General features: G+C 41.4%; 1 protein-coding gene across 7 annotated transcripts in view; it reads right to left on the reverse strand.

Moving 5' to 3' along the window:
* Nucleotides 1-20977, reverse strand: part of FRMPD4 (FERM and PDZ domain containing 4) — a 478200-nt gene that overhangs the window by 437443 nt on the left and 19780 nt on the right. For 2 of the 7 annotated variants that reach the window (XM_050963167.1, XM_050963257.1), the window contains exon 2: nucleotides 8140-8259. The exons of the other annotated variants lie outside the window; for them this stretch is intronic. In XM_050963167.1, the coding sequence (XP_050819124.1) occupies nucleotides 8140-8259 (120 nt within the window). The remainder of the gene's footprint in view (nucleotides 1-8139; nucleotides 8260-20977) is intronic. 7 annotated transcript variants of the gene reach the window in all.

The following is a 20977-nucleotide window of genomic DNA, read 5'->3' on the forward strand; positions in this document are numbered from 1 at the left end:
CTCACATTACTACAAGAAGTTTATAATCTGAATATGAATAGACAGCAACATCTGAGATGTTACAGTAAAGTTCAGCATGGGTCATATTAGTTCCACTTTATAGAATTGATTACCCACATTTTATATATTTTAATATATTTATTTTTCTCTCTGTGGAAGGATATGTTTTAAAAAAAACAAAAACAAAAAAACCACCTCATTATGGATGAAACTGGTACACAGAATATCATCAATTCACATAGGTGGTCCAGAAGGCACGACAATGCACTATATAATAATGCAGTATCACTTAAGGATGAAATGTCAAGAGTTCAAATATTGACATGCAGAGACTCTCCAGGTACTGAAAGTTGTGTAATGCTATTTTAACACGAAAATTCAAGAGACTGACATCCAACTAATTTGTTAGATTAATTAAAGGTGAAGTTGGTGGGGCTATTCTGTAATGCTTCCCATTATGAGATTGTTCTCAGCTACTTAAATCTTTGCCAAACTTTTAAGAGTTTGGACTGAAATTTTCCATGCTATGTGTTTGCCTCTAACTGAATTATTATGGAAAGTGTCAGCTAAACCATTTCTGGGCCATTTGTGAGAATGAGGAGAGGGAAAATTATGTTGTTTGGAAGAATTTTTTAGTATGGGTTAATCATTTCACTGAGAAGCTTGAGCACTTCCATGCTTCGCAGCAGGGACTTGGAGTTTGACAAGGATGCTGACATCCTAGTGTCAGGGATGTGCCTTTTGCCATCCCTATGAAAATCGACCCAGATTTGATCAAGTCATAAGCCCCTAAAAAAAATGCTGTAGCCCATGTTAGGTTAGAAGCTAGCTAGTAGTATTCTCCAGTGATTCTGTCTGTGCAGAGCATACTCCATGCCCACCTAGCTCCTATATATCAACAAATTAACCATGTGAATCCCTATGGAACAACTGAGCATGTTCTATCCCAAAGTTGCAGGGGATGAGCAGAGAGTTTACTTGCAATTGTCCCTCCTGTCTGCTAAGGGCTGCTTTGGTGCCAAACACTGGAATTAAGAGCAGGGATATTGAAAGCATAGGACCGAGAGTTAGGAGAAAAAGGAGGAAGGAGCTTAATCCAAATGCAGAGGGGTAGAGAGCAAAATGGAGGGGAGTAGTGGAGGAGAGAGGGGGTGGATAAGGGCAGAGGATAATGGTGCATAAGGATCTATTACCAATAGGCACTGGAACTGAACCCAACATTCTTCAGCTGTCAGGAAGTATCTGTGAAGCACACTGGCAAAGTGTGTGTCTCATCCCCCTACAGCAGCTCAACCAGAAGCTAACAGCTTGCTACTGCTGTCAGTTACTCCATTAGCTCACGTGGTATGGGTCTGTGCAGTAAATCTATTGGTCCCAGTGCTGCTGATGACTAATCTGGGGATCAGTATAGTTCTATGTCAGGGATCGGCAACCTTTGGCAGGTGGATCGCCAGGGTAAGCCCCCTGGTTGGCCGCGCTGGTTTGTTTACCTGCCGTGGCCGCAGGTTCGACCGATCACGGCTCCCACTGGCCACGGTTCACCACTCCAGGCCAATGGGGTGGCGGGAAGTGGCGGCCAGCACATCCCGAGGCCCGCGCAGCTTCCCACAGCCCCCATTGGCCTGGGATGGCGAACCGCAGCCAGTGAGAGCCGCCATCGGCCGAACGTGCAGACACGGCAGGTAAACAAATCAGCCAGGCCCGCCAGGGTAAGCCGCATGCCAAAGGTTAATGATCCCTGTTCTATGTGATGGAATTTGTTCTTTCAGGATTTTTTTTGTTTGCTTTTTAAATATTAGGAAATTACATTAAAAAGGCAGAAAATTAAAATCATTCTTTTATGCAAAATCAAGGTTGCAAAAACAAGCACTCAAAAGTTAGAAAAATCCAGAATTAACATTGCCAGTGCAACTTCACCATGACCCCACTGTGCATATACATTATAATCAGATACTACATACTCATTATCCTGCTTCATTTAGTGCACAGAATGGATAGTGCTCAGGGAATGAATCAAGTCCTTGTAATAAAGGATGCTGTTGTCTGCAGAACCCCAGCCTCATTTGTTGCAGAAGTTAGGAGGCTTGTAATGAATGAGGCAGGGAACTGCAAGAAGAGAAAGGATGGTTTTGTAGTGTAGGCAGCTGAATGCTGGATTTTATCCCAGCCTCTGCCTCAGAGTTCTTATGTGATTCCGGGAAGTCACTTAAACCAAAGTGTTCACAGGTGCAAGGCTGCCCCGGGGGGCAAGTGGGTCAATTTTCCCCAAGCCCCATGCCCCGCAAGGGTCCCCACGAGAATATAGTATTCTATAATACTGCAACTTTTTTTTATGGAAGGGGCCCCCGAAATTGCTTTGCCCCAGGCCCCCTGAATCCTCTGGGTGGCCCTGCACAGGTGGTCACTAATTGTGTGTTCCTTATTTTCTAGGTGCCTGACTTGAAACACCTGGGGCCAGATTTTCAGAAGTACTAAGTGCTCACAACTGCAAATGAAGTCAATGGGAGATGTACTTTGAACATATAAAATGCTATAAAAATGCTGAGCACTCTGAAAAAAATCAGGCCCTAACTGTTTCAGGTTGGACACCAAAAATTAATGGACTCATTACAATCTTGGCTTTAATTTCTCTCATCTCTCAGTTCCGCATTGTAAGATATGGATAATACACACACACAAGTATCACAGGGGAGGGAAGATAAATTGATAAGTGTTTGGAAAGCACTCAGATAGCATGGTGAGAACACCACAGAAACAGCCATGAAGAAATTAATTATTCTGTAGTCTATGCAGGGTTTGGATAGTGCACTGTCAATTGTCCATACACTGAACAATGAGAAGAAAAGAAAATATCGAACAGTTGCTCATTCAGTGAGCACCATCCATCCTCTGCACTGAGTGAAGTATGGGATCATGTAATTAAGGAGTGTATCATAATGTATACATACAAGGGAGCTGAATTAATGGTGTAGGGGCATGTTAGTTCAAACAGTTCCTAACTTTTCAATTTTAATGTTATTTTAACTTAGGGTGGGCTTTTTTTTTTTGTTTGGCTAGTTTTTTACATGATCTACATACAAATATATTAGTAAAATAAAAATATATCAGTAAAATAAGATAACCAGGCTACTACTGATCTGCATTTCTCTTGAATTTATTTTAATGAAAACACTTGAGATATGATTAATCCTGGTAGAAAACATTCTGATAATTAATAACTATTTGTAGGAGCAGATCCCATGTTTGCACCTTACTTTTTTTCATTAAAATAAATGCATGACCATTATAAATTACCAATTTCTGATATAAAATTTGAAGCAAATAGCAATCCCAGCTGCAACATAACACTGTTGAAAGGCATGGCTGATTCACTGAACTGATTTCAGACACAGGCATTTTTAAATTGACAATGGCACCTCAAATTTGGACCAAAAATGTCGCTTTTGTTAAAGTAATTTTTATCAAAACCTAAATCCAATTACAAGCTTAAAATTTTCCAATGGGGGAAAAAAGTTTTTAAAGAATTAAAAATAAAATAAAACTCAACCCAAGTAGTGCCGCTTTATGACAGCAAAAAAAGTACATGAAATCAGAAAAACTGAAGCTATCTAGTATTTCCATTGTCCAAACTGAGAGAAATACGACAAGTAAACAAGCAGCATGAAGTTGGAGGAGACAAAAAAATCTTGCACACCAAAGGCAATGGAAGCCAATGGAACTACTTGCAGTATTACGTTTGCAAGAACCATGAACTTTTTTCATATTTTCAATACTTATGACTACTAAGATGTTTGGGTCTTAATACAGTAAAAACTTTCCTTTTTAGGCTACAGTCCTGCAAACATTTATGTTAAGTGCAGCATTCCTTTGAGTTCAGAGCCATTACTCATGTGCATGAAATTTAGCATAGGTTCAAATCAATGGCAGATAAACAACATGCTTTCCTATTTCCACAGGAGCTTGGCAAGGCTGTGTTCTATCACCATCATTGTTTAACACTGACTTTGATTAGCTGATGGAGAAGCTTGAAAAGGCAGCTCTCAGTGGCACTGACCTGGCCAATATTCTGTTTCGAGATCTTGAATATGCCAATGATACTGTGCTGTTGGCTCATTTTGGTAAATTGCTGCAAATGATGGCCTATCTGGTCAGACAAGAAGCTGCGTGCATTGCTCTGGTTATTAATCCAGATAAAACTACACCTCTGGTCATTATCATCTAGCAACCTCCAGCTCCAGATTACAATCAGCTCAGTATTAACCTATCTGGATGGGACATTGAGCACATGATAATTGTCAAATACTTCAGCCGCATCACAGACTTTGTTGGAGTGTGTCTGAAAGATGTGGACACATATATTAGCAGCTACTACTATGTTTCGGACCCTTCAGTGGCCTCTGTGGAGATATTGTGAAACCTGCCACAAAGCTGTGAGTCTACAGAACGATGGTTATGCCAACTCTATTTTATGGAAGCACTGAGGAATGCTGAAGAGCGACAGACTGACACTTTAGAGTCTCATCATCTTTGTCAGCTGCCCCATATCAAGAGGCTGGACGAGATGAGAAATGAGGATATTCAAAGCTGAACTCAGCAACCGCCTCCATCATGTAGCCTTTAGGGCTCTCCTGCTTGATTGCATATGTATCTTTTCTTATGAGTTTGATCTTTGTTACATTATAGGTTCGTTATTTATTATTATAATGGGTTTATCAATTTATATTAGAGTATTTTAACTGTAATGCAAAGAACCTATGGACAACATCCTGTTTGTTAAACTAATGCAAGTTAACATATATATGCTCGAGTGCTTTACCCTAGATAGGTGGTGATGAGCTAAAGTATACAGTATATATGTGTGTGACCTTTCACATAGATAAGTGGGACAGTTAAAGCAAGTTAGTGGTTAAAGCCAACCAAGTTCATGGCCTTTTTCAGACTTAACAGGTACACCACAAAGAACATGGAAACAACTGGTTAGAACAGAAATAACAGGTGAGGCTAACAGTTTCTAATAGTTACAAATATGTCATTCATATGAACGAACGTGCCAGCCTACAGAGTAAGTGTACCCTAACATTTTTATGTGTCAGGAAGTTGTATGGACATAGAAGGAGGGTACTTAGGACTCTATAATAGGGGCAAACTACCTTGTTGGGTAGTTTTAGCTAGTTCATTGTTAGTTTGTCATTGTTAGTTCTTACTTGTTAGTTGTAAGTAAACTCTTAAGTTAGCTTCTGTAGTCTTTCTATAGCTTCTAGATTTAGCTTCTTCTAAGTTCTTCACCTCTCACTCAAGACTTGAGGAATCTGGACCATTGAAGTCTCTTGGTAGGCCAGAGGCAAGGCTGGTCCTTTCTCTGATCACCAGGTTATCAAGGCAGGGTGAGAATACATTAATCGAGAAACCTTATAGTATATAATACTACCTGTACTGCTAGAACAATATTACTGCTTTTGTAATTGATTATTTGATTATTTCATTTATCTCAATAAAAGGATTAAAGCTGCCTTTTGTTCTCAGTGTGAGTTTCCTTGTCAGACATCCCAAAGGTCCCTGCAAATTCTGTGTACCTGATTCTGGGACAAGAACCTTATTAAATTCTGATCAGATTAACTGGCAAGCCTATAACTCTATCTAAACAATAGTATTCATTTCCCATAAAATCAGGCAACAATCAGCATTTATTCAGATTTGCTGGCTTTCTTGGTATCTATTATTAGAATGGAGGACCAACAAATTCCAAAGCTAATGTACCAAGGAATGAAGCTGCACAGCTAGCAATCACAAGGGTGCAAAAAGCTTTGATGGCATGATAAGATTGCCAGTGATGTACATAAACTGAATATATAGAAACATACCACCTTAAAGATCTAGCCAAAGGTTGTTCCAGGTGATGCTCAAGCTGCAAAAAGAACACATCCCTTTGGGATTTGCCATAATGATGATGATGAAGTTGAGCAACTGTGTGGTTGCCGGATCAGGGCCCTAATCAGCCTATTACTCATCATGCCCCATTCCTACACACACGCGTGCACACACACACACTATTTTAGCCCTAGTTCAGTGAAGCACTCAAGCACACGACTAAGTATTTTGATGAACGGGGACTTTGATAAGTAAACCAATGCAAGGGGGCATCACTGAATGAAGAAAAAGGAGCATGATGATAGAACACAACTTTTTAATTACATGCATGTACCATGGGAATCTAAAATAGTGAGAAAAAATACATTGTGTAACAGTTAAATGGAAGCTAGGTCTTTAAAAAATGTGCTTAAATGTTCCAATGGCTCTTTGTAGAAGGAAAAATTCTACCATCCATACACTATATTCAAATATTAGACAATAAAATCTAGCACATAATCAATATGAAATTGCTAAATTGCAAAGTTGTTTGATTCAGAAGACTTATTTGTACAAAATCTTTTCTCCAAAATACTACATTATGTGCGGAAATTGTCCAGTGTCCATTAATCAGAATGCAAGTTTTAATTGAACCGAACTGCAGAATATCAAATGTGTGTTTTTCATGTAACTGGCAATGCTTACAAGAAAATCCATCCCCTACTAGCTGCGTTACTGGAGGAAGAGGATCCATTTTAATTCTGACCTCTTTCCCAGCATAACGTACACCTTAAAATCTTGCAGCTAGCATTATTTGATTTTTAGGTTTACCCTCTTTTCCCATTTTAAAGGCCTGGTCTAAGGCCTACTGAGGTCAGTGGATCAGGCACCAAGTGTTTAAGAGTCTCAATTTTAACACAGAATGACATAGGGAGATGGGCAAAATTAATTTATGAGAAAAAATACTGGCAACCTACTAATTTCTCTCTTATTTTCACTTTTTTTCCGAGATCCATGCCAAACGCACATAGTGTCTGGATGAAATGACATAAAAAGAATAAAATTATGTTTCATTGTATTAAATAATACGAGAGCTTCCATTTTGTATCCATAATTTTTTTAAATTAGATACAAAGGTTGCTGATGGTATTACACAAATTTTGTTGTTAGAAATGATCTGTAATATTACATTAATGCCATAGAACATTAATGCCATGTTCATTTCTGCTAAGACCCAGCTAAAATTTTAGTCTGTTAGTAACTTTCAACAATGCTTTTCGACTTCATATCACTTTAGCATAAATAAAACTTAAAAGAAAATTTGCTAATGTGAGAGGATGTGACATTTGTGTTTTAACTCCAAAACCAAACAATACTTTGATACTAATATGATCTGCTAGAACATAAACAATAGAAAATTTATAGTATTTTATTATTTCAACTGTATATGAAAAAAACGAATCTTACAATTCAGTAAGAAATTAAACATGCTAGAAGGTCACTTAAGTAATGTCTGGTGGAATTGAAACTGCAATAGACTTTCTATAGAAATTCCTTGTTGTTTCTCTTCATTTCAACACAGGATAAAAAAAATATAAAGAAAGAGACAGTGGGGCAAGAGAAATGTGTCTTCATTTCCCCCCCAACCAATGCTGTATGTTTATTTGCTTAATGTTGTGATATAATAGAGAATGTCACAAAAACGTGCTGCTAAGTCATGGTGATGGGAGGAGGGAGGGAAAATGTGCTGGTAAAGAAGGGTGAAAGCACGGAAAAAAAGGAGGATCAAGTGCTTGAGAAGCCAATAAGAGCTTGTGTGCCCGAGACTGCCAAATATCTCCAGGTAGATAACATTGTTGCAAAGGCTAGCATGAATACTCCTCAAATCTTTGTGCCAGAAGACAAACATATATTACTTCTCCTAGTAAACCACAAACATTTGTATCCTGGGAAAAACATTTGGAGAGTGTCCATGCTAGCCTTTATAAACATGTTAGCTACCTTGAGATACTGACAATCAGTTAACTCATGGTAAATCTCTAGTGCAGACAGCTTCCCAAGACATTTACACTACATGTCAAAAGTATTCACAAAATACTTCAGTACAGTTTATAGAATTTTTTTTAGTTCAAAGGAATTTACCAAGAATATGACAAAAACATGGCAAAATAATTAAATAAAACTGTTTATCATCCGGTGTATCCACTGCATATATATCTACATACATACTGTACACAGATACACAGCACTTACATAGACACACACATGATTAAAGTAAAATCTCTGACTTACAGCCCCCATGAGCGAACAGATCTACCAGGGTTGAAGCCTTTGCTCATGCTTGTGGACCTTGACCCTCTCTCCTCAGGGTCCCCCTGCTCTCCGTCCAGGTTACTCTTGAGAAGCCCATTCCTGGATTCAAAAGAACAATTTAAGCAGAGCTCTAGGGGCCAACTAGGCCCCATAAACTGAGGGTTGCTTTTATTTTTAAGTGCAAAATGAGTTTCATCTTCCTCATCCACCCCACCCGCTTACACACACACACTTTTCTTCTCAACCCATCTGTTTCACATTGTTTAATTGTTTGTATCCATCTGGAATAGCCCTGTACTGCCACCGCATCCACAAAGGAACAGCCATGAGGTAGTGATACAGAAGACTCTGATCACCACAGCGCAGTCCCCACTTCCCTCCTTTGCTGTTTCATACTAATTTCAGTGTTTTTCTCCAGAATAAAAAGGTGATGGCACCCAGAATTATAATGACTGGAACTCCACAACAAAGACATAATTACCTTCCTACCTCAGAGTGGCCAACATTTCATTTTTAAAGTGGCAATAAAAGAATTCATACGAACAAGCTACCTCGCCCGATTGTTCTTTTGAAGAATACTACTGAGACAAGATCTCCCAGAAAAAGGTTGGAAAAGTTGGAGCAATTTGGTATGTTATGGTGCAATTGATGTGATTTACAGTAATTAGCTTAAAAGGGCTGCTGGTCTGACTATGAATAAGACAAGAGCAATGCATTCTTCCTAAGGCATAAATTATTTAAATTTTCTCTCCCCTCCCGTCATTTTCTTCCATTTATCTTCACTTCCACTCTCTTTGCTGTTTCTTCTCCACCTGTCTTAATCCTTTAGTCCTGACCCCAAGTTTCTAGCTTTTCACGTTGGTAGCTGCTGCTATACACTAAGTATCAAAGAGATAGTGCTACTTGTGCTTTCATCCACATAATCCACATAAACCTGTGAGTTTTCTGCATATATTACACAGGCCCCCAGACATCTTTTGTGGTGTCTTCCTCTGTCCTTGGTGCCCTTTCCCCATTGTTAGTGTATCATTATCCTGTGTACAGTAAACTGAGCCTTCTCAGAGCATAAACCTTTTTCAGATATGCCAAATCATTTTTTTTTATGGGCAAGGATGAGCACTTCAGACTTTTCCAACACTCTCTTCACTGGCTTCCCACAGAATTTCAAATCAAGTTCAAGGTCTTGGACTTGACTTGGGCCAAGAATATCTAAAAGATCAACTAAAGCTCCAAGATGGAGACCGTGGTCAACAGCTTTGCTCCTCTGACACAATGTAACTCTCTAAAATAGGGTAAAACTTCTCTGTATAGAAGAATCATAGACTTTAAGGTCAGAAGGGATCATTATGATCATCTAGTCTGACCTCCTGCATGACACAGGCCACAGAATCTCACCCACCCACTCCCCTTTCAAACTTGTGTCTGAGCCATTGAAGTCCTCAAATCATGGTTTAAAGACTTCAAGATGCAGAGAATCTTCCTGCAAGTGACCCATGCCCCATTGCTGCAGAGGAAGGCGAAAAAACCCCAGGGCCTCTTCCGATCTGCCCTGCAGGAAAATTCCTTCCCGATCCCAAATATGGCAATCAGCTAAACCCTGAGCATGTGGGCAAGACTCACTAGCCAGACACCCAGGAAAGAATTCTCTGTAGTAACTCAGATTCCACTCCATCTAACATCCCATCACAAGCCATTGGGCATATTTACCGCTAATAGTCAAAGACCAATCTCATTATACCATCCCCTCCATAAACTTATCAAGCTTAGTCTTGAAGCCAGATATGTCTTTTGCCCCCACTACTCCCCTTGGAAGGCTCTTCCAGAATTTCACTCCTCTGAGAGTTAGAAACCTTCGTCAAATTTCAAGTCTAAACTTCCTAGTGTCCAGTTTACATCCATTTGTTCTTGTGTCCTCATTGGTACTGAGCTTAAATAATTCCTCTCCCTCCCTGTTATTTATCCCTCTGATATATTTATAGAGAGCAATCATATCCCCCCTCAGCCTTCTTTTGATTAGGCTAAACAAGCCAAGCTCTTTGAGTCTCCTTTCATAAGACAGGTTTTCCATTCCTCGGATCATCCTAGAAGCCCTTCTCTGTACCTGTTCCAGTTTGAATTCATCCTTCTTAAACATGGGAGACCAGAACTGCACACAGTATTCCAGATGAGGGCTCGCCAGTGCCTTGTATAACGGTACTAACACCTCCTTATCTCTACTGGAAATACCTTGCCTGATGCATCCCAAGATCGCATTAGCTGTTTTCAGGGCCATATCACATTGGCAGCTCATAGTCATCCTGTGATCAACCAATACTCCGAGGTTCTTCTCCTCCTCTGTTACTTCCAACTGAGTTTATAAGAATAATTCTTGTTATTAATCCCTGCATTTTTCACAATTAAATTTCATCCTATTACTATTACTCCAGTTTACAAGGTCATCCAGATCATCCTGTATGATATCCCAGTCCTTCTCTGTATTAGCAATACCTCCCAGCTCTGTGTCATCCGCAGACTTTATTGGCACATTTCCACTTTTTGTGCCAAGATCAGTAATAAAAAGATTAAATAAGATTGGTCCCAAAACCGATCCCTGAGGAACTCCACTAATAACCTCCCTCAGGCCTGACAGTTCACCCTTCAGTAAGACCCGTTGTAGTCTCCCCTTTAACCAGTTCCTTATCCACCTTTCAATTTTCATGTTGATCCCCATCTCTTCCAATTTAGCTAATAATTCCCCATGGGGAACCGTATCGAATGCCTTACTGAAATAGAGGTAAATTAGATCCACTGCGTTTCCTTTGTCTAAAAAATCTGTTACCTTCTCAGAGGAGGAGATCAGATTGGTTTGGCCTGATTTAACTTTTGTAGAACCATGTTGTAATTTGTCCCAATTACCAGTGATCTCAATGTCCTTAACTACTTTCTCCTTCAAAATTTTTTCCAAGACCTTACATACTACAGATGTCAAACTAACAGGCCTGTAGTTGCTCAGGTCACCTTTTTTCCTCTTCTTAAAGATAGGAACTATGTTAGCAATTCTCCAGGCATATGGTACAACCCCTGAGTTTACAGATTCATTACAAAATCTTCTAATGGGCTTACAATTTCATGTGCCAGTTCCTTTAATATTCTTGGATGAAGATTATCTGGGCCCTCCGATTTAGTCCCATTAAGCTGTTCAAGTTTGGCTTCTACCTCAGATATGGTACTATCTACCTCCATATCCTCATTCCCATTTGTCATCCTACCATTATCCCTGAACTCCTCATTAGCCTTATTAAAGACTGAGGCAAAGTATTTATTTAGATATTGGGCAATGGCTAGATTATCCTTAATCTCCACTCCATCCTCAGTGTTTAGTGGTCCCACTTCTTCTTCCTTTGTTTTCTTCTTATTTATATGGCTATCGAACCTTTTACTATTGGTTTTAATTCCCTTTGCAAGGTTCAACTCTACATGGCTTTTGGCCTTTCTCACTTTATCCCTACATGTTCTGACCTCAATAAGGTAACTTTCCTTGCTGATCTCTCCCATCTTCCATTCCTTGTAGGCTTTCTGCTTTTTCTTAATCACCTCTCTCTGAGATGCTTGCTTATCCAGCTTGGTCTGCAACTCCTGTCTACGAATTTTTTCCCCTTTCTTGGGATGCAGGCTTCTGATAGTTTCTGCAACTTTCACTTTAAGTAATTCCAGGCCTCCTCCACCTTTAGATCCCCATGTTCTTCAGTCCAATCCACTTCCCTAACTAATTTCCTTAATTTTTTTAAGTTAGCCCTTTTGAAATCAAAAACCCTAGTCACAAATCTATTTTTGTTTATTGTTCCATTTAGTTTAAACTGAATTAGCTCATGATCGCTGGAACCAAGGTTGTCCCCTACAACCATTTCTTCTATGAGGTCCGCACTACTCACCAAAACCAAATCTAAAATGGCATTTCAGCAACTACTTGGTGAAGGAATCCATCAGCTATCGCATCTAAGAAAATCTGAGCTCTATTATTGTTACTAGCACTTGTCCTCCAGTCTATATCTGGGAAGTTAAAGTCTCCCATGATCACACAATTCCTATTAGTATTTACTTCATTAAAAACATTAAAAAGATCTCTATTCATACCCAAATTAGATCCCGGTGGTCTAAAGCACACCCCAAGCACTATCTCAGGGGAGGTTCTAGTAGCTTTCCTCCCCAGTGTGATTTTTGCTCAGACAGACTCTGTCTTATCGATTCCATCCCTTCTTATTTCTTTACAGTCTACCTCATCACTGATATACAATGCTACTCCACCACCTTTGCCTTTATTTCTGTCTTTCCTAAACAGCACATAGCCTTCAATACCTGTACTCCAGTCATGACTACTATTCCACCACGTTTCTGTTATCCCTATTATATCCAGTGTTACTTCCTGCACCAGTAACTCTAGTTCCTCCATTTTGTTACCTAGGCTCCTCACAATGGTGTACAAACATCTTAATTTTTGCTGTTTGGCTTCACTGACATTCTTTACCCGATTAGGCACAGACATTCTACCACCAGTATCACCTATCAGACTGGTATCTACACTACCCTTCCTCCTTATGTCCATTCTCCTACCCATGGCTGTATCCTTTCTATCTTCTTTTTCTTCCCTCTCAATGTTAAATTCCAGCATGGAGATTACCTGGAAATCTCCCAACCATCTCCCCCAAATTCCTAGTTTAAAGCTCTCCTAATCAATTGTGCCAGCCTCCATCCTAGAAGTCTATTTCCCTCCCTACTCAGGTGAACTGCATCCCAAGAGAACAGTCCTCTGTCCATAAATGCCTCCCAGTGGCCATACATCCCAGAGCCCTCCGTATAGCATCACTGCCTGTTGATCATCATAATCTTGTCACACCCTTGTTGCCCTTCGCTAGAAACTGGCAGAATCCCATTGAAGATCACCTCAGCCTCAATTTCCTTAAGCATCTTCCTCAGCCTGGCATAGTCTTCCTTGATACATTCCAGCGAGAATCTAGCCGTATCATTTGTTCCCACATGAAGGACAATCAGCAGATTCTTTCCCACTCCCCTTAGGATCCTCTTCAGCCTGAGGTCCACATCCCATATCTTAGCACCCGGCAGACAGCACACCCTTCTGTTCTCTGGATCAGCTCTGGTTACAGGCCTGTCCATTCTTCTCAGTAAGGAATCTCCAATCACGTAGACCTGCCTTTTCCTGGTGATAGTGTGCTTCTCTGGTCTATCCTCTGTTCCCTCTGGCTGCAAGTCCTCTCGATTCCTATTCACCCTTGCAATCCTCCGCAAGCCATCCCGTATCCTCCTGGGGCTCACATTTGGTGTTGTTATTTCCATTGACTCTTCCCCTCTTATAGGACTAGCTGCTCTTCTCTTCTTCCTCGCCCTCTCACCTTCAGCAACTACCCGATGTGCCCCTTCTTCATTTTCCAACTCCCTAAACCTGTTCCTGAGCTCTATTTCTCCTTCACTAGCCCGTCTTTTCCTCTGCCTGGTTCTCTTAGTCACATGCTTCCACCGTCCACTTTCCTCACCCAGCAGTTTCCCCTCAGAATTCTTTGGTCCTGCTTCCATCTGCAAGTCTGAGCTTTTCCATTCAGGCTCCTCATGTCTTTGCTCCATCATCCGCTCGAACCCCCTTCTAAATCAACCAGAGTTTCCACCTGCATCTCCAATCCTCGGATCTTTTCTTCCATCAGTTCTATCAGGTGGCACTTCATGCCGACAAAATTCTTATCAGGTACCTCCTCCAAGAAAATGTACATGCCGCAGCTTCCACATCCAGTCATCTTCATTGTCTTCTCCAAGGCTTGGGTCACTACCATTGCTGCCTCTGTATCTGTCATAGCCTTCTCACCTAAATCCTGTAAATCTGGGAAACACAAACCAAACTAAAACACCACCACCCACAGCAAAACAAACCCCCAACAAGCACCAAGACACTGCTAGAACACTGCACACTCCCTTCACTAGCCTGTCTGATCCTCTGCCTGCCTCTCTTAGTCTTCCCTCAAGCTCCCCCTGCAAACTCCCAATCAAACTCCCCTATTTACAGCTCTGTTTGCTGGCTCCTGTGCCGCTGCAGCTGTCTATGCCACTACCTGACTGGCTGGCTACCTTTATAGGACCCCTATAAAGAGGGGAGGGATAGCTCAGTGGTTTGAGCATTGGTCTGCTAAGCCCAGGTTGTGAGCTCAATCCTTGAGGGGGCCACTTAGGGATCTAGGGCAAAAATCTGTTTGGGGATTGGCCCTGCTTTGAGCAGCAGGTTGGACTAGATGACCTCCTGAGGTCCCTTCCAACCTTGATATTCTATTCTAGTCAGAGAAGCCCTGCCCCCTACTCAGGGCTCAACTTCTCTCCCAGCACACTGCCTCTACAAATACAAATAGCTACAAATACCTTCTCTTCCAACAGACAGCTTTCTCAGGTGCCAGTCTCAGACTCTGAAATGAACTTTCACAGGAACTATGGACCATCACAAAACTCACCATCTTCCCCTCCCACTGCAAGGCACATTTATTTGACCTCGACATTTCTAACAAACGCATAACATATGTGTGTGTGTAAACACCCCACTGCACTGCACACACTTCTTGCCCTGTGAAAAAGGTGAGAGAACAAACATGTGACAGATATTAGTCACGTTGCTTAATGCACTACTGGAAGGCTCAGAAGAATCTATATAGTATAATAAAGATGCAGCAGAGCAAAAATCTCTTGATGCCATCTTTAAAGTGTTCCAAAAGGAACAGGCACCAGGGCACTGCTTCACCCACCTCACTGCCTAGCTGCACTACAGGAACAAAGCCAGATGACCAGGAATGTCCCTGCCAGGGGAGGAACCCTTCTGTCAATTCTCCTGGAGATGACAGCACCCTATCCAACATCTCCTAACCCTTTGCTGAACATTTCATTTATTTTTCCCTCCTGCTCCTCTGCCAAAACCTCCCTCTTCCCCATTCCAATTTGCAATGAGTATTCTAAACGGCTGTGGGTGCATTTCTGATGAGAATGTATATTTATTCATGTTATGCATATGCGAGTACTTGCAATGCATTTTGCTTCCTGAGAACATTCTGGTGAATACCCAGTTTACTCAGCCAGATAGATGTTAGTGGCAAAGTGAATAAAAGGTGCAGGTCAGAGAAGGAAATTTGAGTTTTATTTGCAAGAATATATTTGCCCATTTCTACCCCAAACAGCACAGCAGGCAAGTAAAGAATGGCAGTGGCTGAAGAAACCATCTGAACAGCACTTGATGAGGTAAACTTACTCATTTACTGGGGAATGATTATGTTACAGTCCCATGCAACTCACTTTACAGATTTCATATGAGCAGTATTAAAATCACTTAAACATCTCTTATATGTGAAGTAACGAACAGTAGTAAATATTATCCTCCAGACTGCAGGCCAACAGTCATTCTCTCTAATCCAACTGAGCTTGACAGCAATAAATCCTCATAAGACAAAATGTGTTTTATGACTTTAATGCACTCAATTTCAAATTACTTGCACAGAAGATCATAATTTGGTATAAACTTATAACACATTTTATCTATTCTGAGGCATGCTCGTCATCACAATAATACCGCATGCAGGACACACTGCATTTTGCTGCCAAAGGATCAGAACTTAACCGGTGTCACCACCATTTGTCCTCATTAATGCAACGCTGCCATAGTATAGGATGGTCAAACTTTTCTGGACATGTGGACCTGGGTGTGTATAGACTTGAGGCTTTGGGGCACAGGCATTCTCGGAGTGTTGTTCTGTCTCACTGACACATCACACTTCCTCAAGCCACTGAAACTTTGCTTGCCAATTCATTGTAAGTTTCCCACAGCCAAAGTCTCTTTTATAGGAAAAAAAAACAACATGCTGTTATTTCTGATTTGTGCTTTAGCCATCTCCTCCTTCAGGCATGGATATGGCAATTATAGAGGACAGCACATGGGAATAGTCTATAGTCTTTGAGAATTTGCGCTGGACCATATTAGGAGTACTCTTGGAAAATGTGTGGCTCCCACATCATACCTGAGACACCCCTACTGTAATGCTATCCTTATGTAACATTTCTCAATGCAATGCCTGCACTGATCACAGCTCTAGGGAAACATATCTCCCCGCCCTCAGGAAATTAATCTGACTCAGAAATGAAAGCACGTCTTTTCCAAATTCAGCATTATAAATTATCCAGGAAATAAAAAATCTCTGAGAAACGGAAAGCTATTCATAACCAATGGGTTAAGTCACTTGCCTTTTATCTCTAGGGATGAGGCTTCCAATTGGCACAGTTCCCAAATGAAAAAGATTTCTATCAGGGCTCTGATGCCTTGGCAGATACATCCCTGCACCTGAAGTACTGCCAGGCTTGTGGGGCAATTTTCTTATGGCTTCCCTCCCTCTAATAAATAACACCATCAGCGGATCGCGTCAATACATTTCCTTAACAATTAAAGAGAGCACAAAAATAGTCTTGGAGCCTTCTAAACTGATTTCAAAGAGCGTTCAACTGAGTAACTTCAAAATGACAGTTCTGCTTTAGTCTCCTAGAAAAGCTTGTTAGGCCTATGAATATAACATCATAACCTGCACATCTAGGGTAAGAAAGCAAATAGTTACCGATATACATTTCTGGATTTCTACCTCGAAAAACAGAAAGAACTGCAAAACAAAACATGCAAATTACTAATAAGATTGTGGGTTTGTTTTTTGATTGACCATCCTGTGCAAAATATCATTCTAATACAGTGTACTCCTAAGATAAAATAATGAGGCCAATATTGAAATGCAAAAGACACTGCTGGGGAAGATTGTATTCTTGACATTCTGGTTAGTTTGAGTAGGAAATGGTTTGCATATCTGCCAACAGACCTTTTCTCCCAAAACATAGACCACAGTTGTGAGTGACTGATTTACAAAGTAAGAGATATTAATCACCAATGCCTTTGCTAGAGAATATTTGCCAGCTAAAGATTCATAGATTCATAGACTCTAGGACTGGAAGGGACCTCGAGAGGTCATCGAGTCCAGTCCCCTGCCCTCATTGGCTGAATTACTGCCTATGGTCCTTAGAAGTAAATGTACTAAGGTGATGCACAGAACTTAAGTAAGAATACAAAAAAAATCAAGTGCTCGTTTTACAATAAGCTCTCCACAAAGCTGGTACCTCATCAAAATGAAAGTCTTAGCAAAAATACTACATGGTCTAAAATATAATCTAACTTCTACATTAAATTACAGTAAGTCCCCACTTAACGTCCTCTTGCTTAATGTTGTTTCTGTCTTACGTCCCTGCTCAACTACAGAACATGCTCCCTTTAAAGTTGCGCAATGCTTCGTTATAACGTCGTTTGGCTGCCTGCTTTGTCCACAGCTGGCAGCCCCGCATCAGCTCCCCTACGCCCCTGACACACACAAGCACACACACACACTGCCACTCCGGTGGCAGGAGGCGCACACACAGCGCCTACCACCGGCAGACCCCACGGATCAGTGCCTTTCCCCGCCTCCTGCCCGTGGCAATCAGCTGACTTGCGGCATTCAGGAGGGAGTGAGGAGAAACGAGGACCCTCCCTCCCCTGCCTCCCGAACGCTGCAGGCCAGCTGATTGCCGCAGGCAGGGGAAGGAAGGGGGAGGAGCGAGGATGCAGCGCATCTCCCGCCTCCCTCCCCTGCCTCCTGCTGTGGCAATCAGCTGGCTTTCGGTGTTCAGGAGGCAGGGGAGGGAGGGGGAGTCTTCATACCATGTCCTTGCTCCTCCCCCCTCCCTCCTGAACGCTGCAAGTCAGCTGATTGCCGCAGGCAGGAGGCAGGGGAAGGACAGGGGAGGAGCAAGGATGGGGCATATGGAGTAAAGGGGGGGGAGAGGCGGGTTAAGGGTGGGGGCTTGGGGGAAGGGGTGGCGTGGGCGAGCCAAGGGTTGAGCCCCCCTGTCCCTGGTGCTTGCAGAGTAGGGGAAGCTGCCGTTGCTGCTGCGCAGTGTGCTTCTTCTAGCCTACAGCACCTTCAGCCTCCTTGCCTGCCTCATTGTCTCCAGTGCCAGTGGGCTGTGCCTGTGTGAGGTAATGCAGGGGCATCTCCCAACCGTAGTACTGTACTGTACGGCAAAAAAAAAAATCCCTGGAACCTAACCCCCCCATTTACGTTCGTTCTTATAGGGAAATTGGATTCGCTTAACATTGTTTCACTTAAAGTTGCATTTTTCAGCAACCTAACTACAACATTAAGTGAGGAGTTACTGTACATTTGAAAAACCTGCAGTAAATTTAAGTTCCACTTTAAAGGATTGTTCACTGTTCATAATCAGCACACAGATATCAGTGGGAGTCCTGCTCATGAATCGAGGGCGGTACAATATGCAGACCTAATAAAACAAAGACACTATCACAGCTAAACAAGACTAAGTTTAAATCCAGAGTTACTAAATTTTAGTTATTCGTGGCAAGATTCAGTCTCCTGGTCTCATTTCAAAGGCAGAATGCCAAGTACAGTACACTCCCATTTATCCAAATGGCCTGAGAGATAGCCAAACCTTTCAGACAACTGGCTGTTCAGATAAACAGAAGTGCTATGTTGAGCTGTAGGTTCATTGATATAGTCCTCAGTAAGGCCTGATCAACACTAAAAATTTAGATTGACATAGCTACCATCACTCAGGGGTATGAAAAATTCATGCCCATGAGTACTGTAGCTATGCTGACGTTACTCTTGGGGTAGACAAGGCTAGGTGGACAGAAGATTGCTTCCTTCAACCTAGCTACCATTGTTCAGGGAGGTGGAGTTCCTACAGCAACAGAAAACCCCCTTCTGTCACTGCAGGATATGTTTATACTACAGTGCTACAGCAGAACTGCTGTGGCACCGCAGCTCTGATGCTGTAACCCCAGTAGTGTAAAAAAGCCCAAATTGCAGGTAATTTCAAAACTGTTACACAAAGCTATTGATTAGCACTAACAGGCACAAAGAGGCTAACTGAGAAGTTATTAACATTTGTGGTGGTGTTGCAGCCATGCTGGTCCCAGGATATTGGAGACAAGGTGGGTGAGGTAATACCTTTTATTGGATCATCTTCTGTTGATGAAAGAGACAGATTTTCAAGTTTGTAATTATAATAACTGATACAGCCATTATTATAGTTATTAGCAAGTGATTAACTAACATAGGGCTGCATGGGGAATGCACTTTGGATTCAGATAACTAGGAGTTTCAGATAACGGGAATTCAGAGAACTGGAACTGAACTGTACACTACTTATTCTAGTTTTGACTGTAATTCCTCCTTAGATACAGTGTCCTTTTCCCTTTGGTAAACACTAGTCTCATTGCCTCTTACGCTTCATACACCAAGAGCCCAAGCCATTCTGACTTCACTCGCTTAACTTCCATGATTGCCTATCAGTCTTCTTGATATCATTCTCACACCTTCAACAATAAGGTTTGTTAATTTGCATTGCCTCCACTGTTTAGCAAAAACACAGTACATAACCATGCAGAGCCTAGACAGACAGACAGAGTGGCTAACAGTTTTTGTTTTAAAACATTCTATGACAAAGTGAAGAAACAGCAGGAAGAATAAATATTTATAACCCATAGAACACTTCTCACTGTGTTTTATGAAGGTAAATTGGTTGCTGGGTTTTAAATAGAGTACTTGACAGATGGGTTTTAAGTGTTTCTCTCCAGCAAAAGAACTTGCAATATGCTTTAATGGAATGGTGAGAGAGCAGAGGGAGTGAGGGAGCTGCCTGCAGGAGACCTTAAGCCTGGAGCAGGCTTGTTAACTGAGCCAGCCAGAGACACCTGGCACAGTAAAGGAACCTCCAGCGGCTGGTTTCTTATAAGAAAACTAAAAGCAAAAGCCACAAGGGAGTCAGCTTGGGGAGGGAGCGACAGGCTGGTAAGAGAGGTTCTGTGAAGGAAACTTTTCCTGTTCCCCCAGGCTCTGAGGAAGGAGCCATGCCCTGGGACAGATTTTTGGGGACTCTGAGTGACTGGGGAAATTCCTTTTTGTGTTTGCTTTCAATAACTTTGTAAACAAAGAAAACCAGACTTAAAGAAGGGCTGTTATTGAAAGAGAAAGACTGTGAAGTTTCTTAAAGATGCCTTGAAGAAGGGGGAAATACAGATGGGGGCACTGCAGAGGCATTCCTGGCCACAAGGGGGCACTTGGGTGATGGCCGCCCCATGACAGGGACATTAAGTACAGGGGGAGTCGCATCTTATGCATGGGTTATTTTCTGAAGTCACCACGTAAGGCAAAAATCGCCTATAGTCAAACGCTCATTGAGTGGAATGGCGGGTGGAATCGTACATACTACAGGTACGGTATTTAAATTTTTAAATTTTTTTTTCCGAGTGTGTATAGTTAAAATCACATAAATTAAATGTGTCTATGATGCGACTCCACTGTATTTCATTTTTGAAGTGCCTGACTTACATGATCATAGCTAAGCAACCTTGTGAGCCTTTAGCAGTGGCACCAGTGGTCATGCAAAGTGACATTTCTAATCTCACTCCCGTATGAGATAGACTAAATGTTAAATTTGAAAGAACATATGCAAATAATTCCAAGTTCAAATTTTATACCCGGCCAAATGCTAATTTGAGTATTGTTCCACCAAGCAGTAAACACATGCTGATGTTACAAACACGATTACTTCTACATACGAAAAATGGCAATAAAATCAAAATAATTTTCATATTTGCGTATGTTTGTTTATCAACAAAAAGATCTAAATGTTTATGGTTTATAAAATAATAATCCATTTTATGGTTGCTTTTTGTAATTAAGAATGTCTTCCAGAGCTGTAAGACCCT

Source organism: Gopherus flavomarginatus, chromosome 1 (genome assembly GCF_025201925.1).
Source record: "Gopherus flavomarginatus isolate rGopFla2 chromosome 1, rGopFla2.mat.asm, whole genome shotgun sequence".
NCBI lineage: Eukaryota > Metazoa > Chordata > Testudines > Testudinidae > Gopherus > Gopherus flavomarginatus.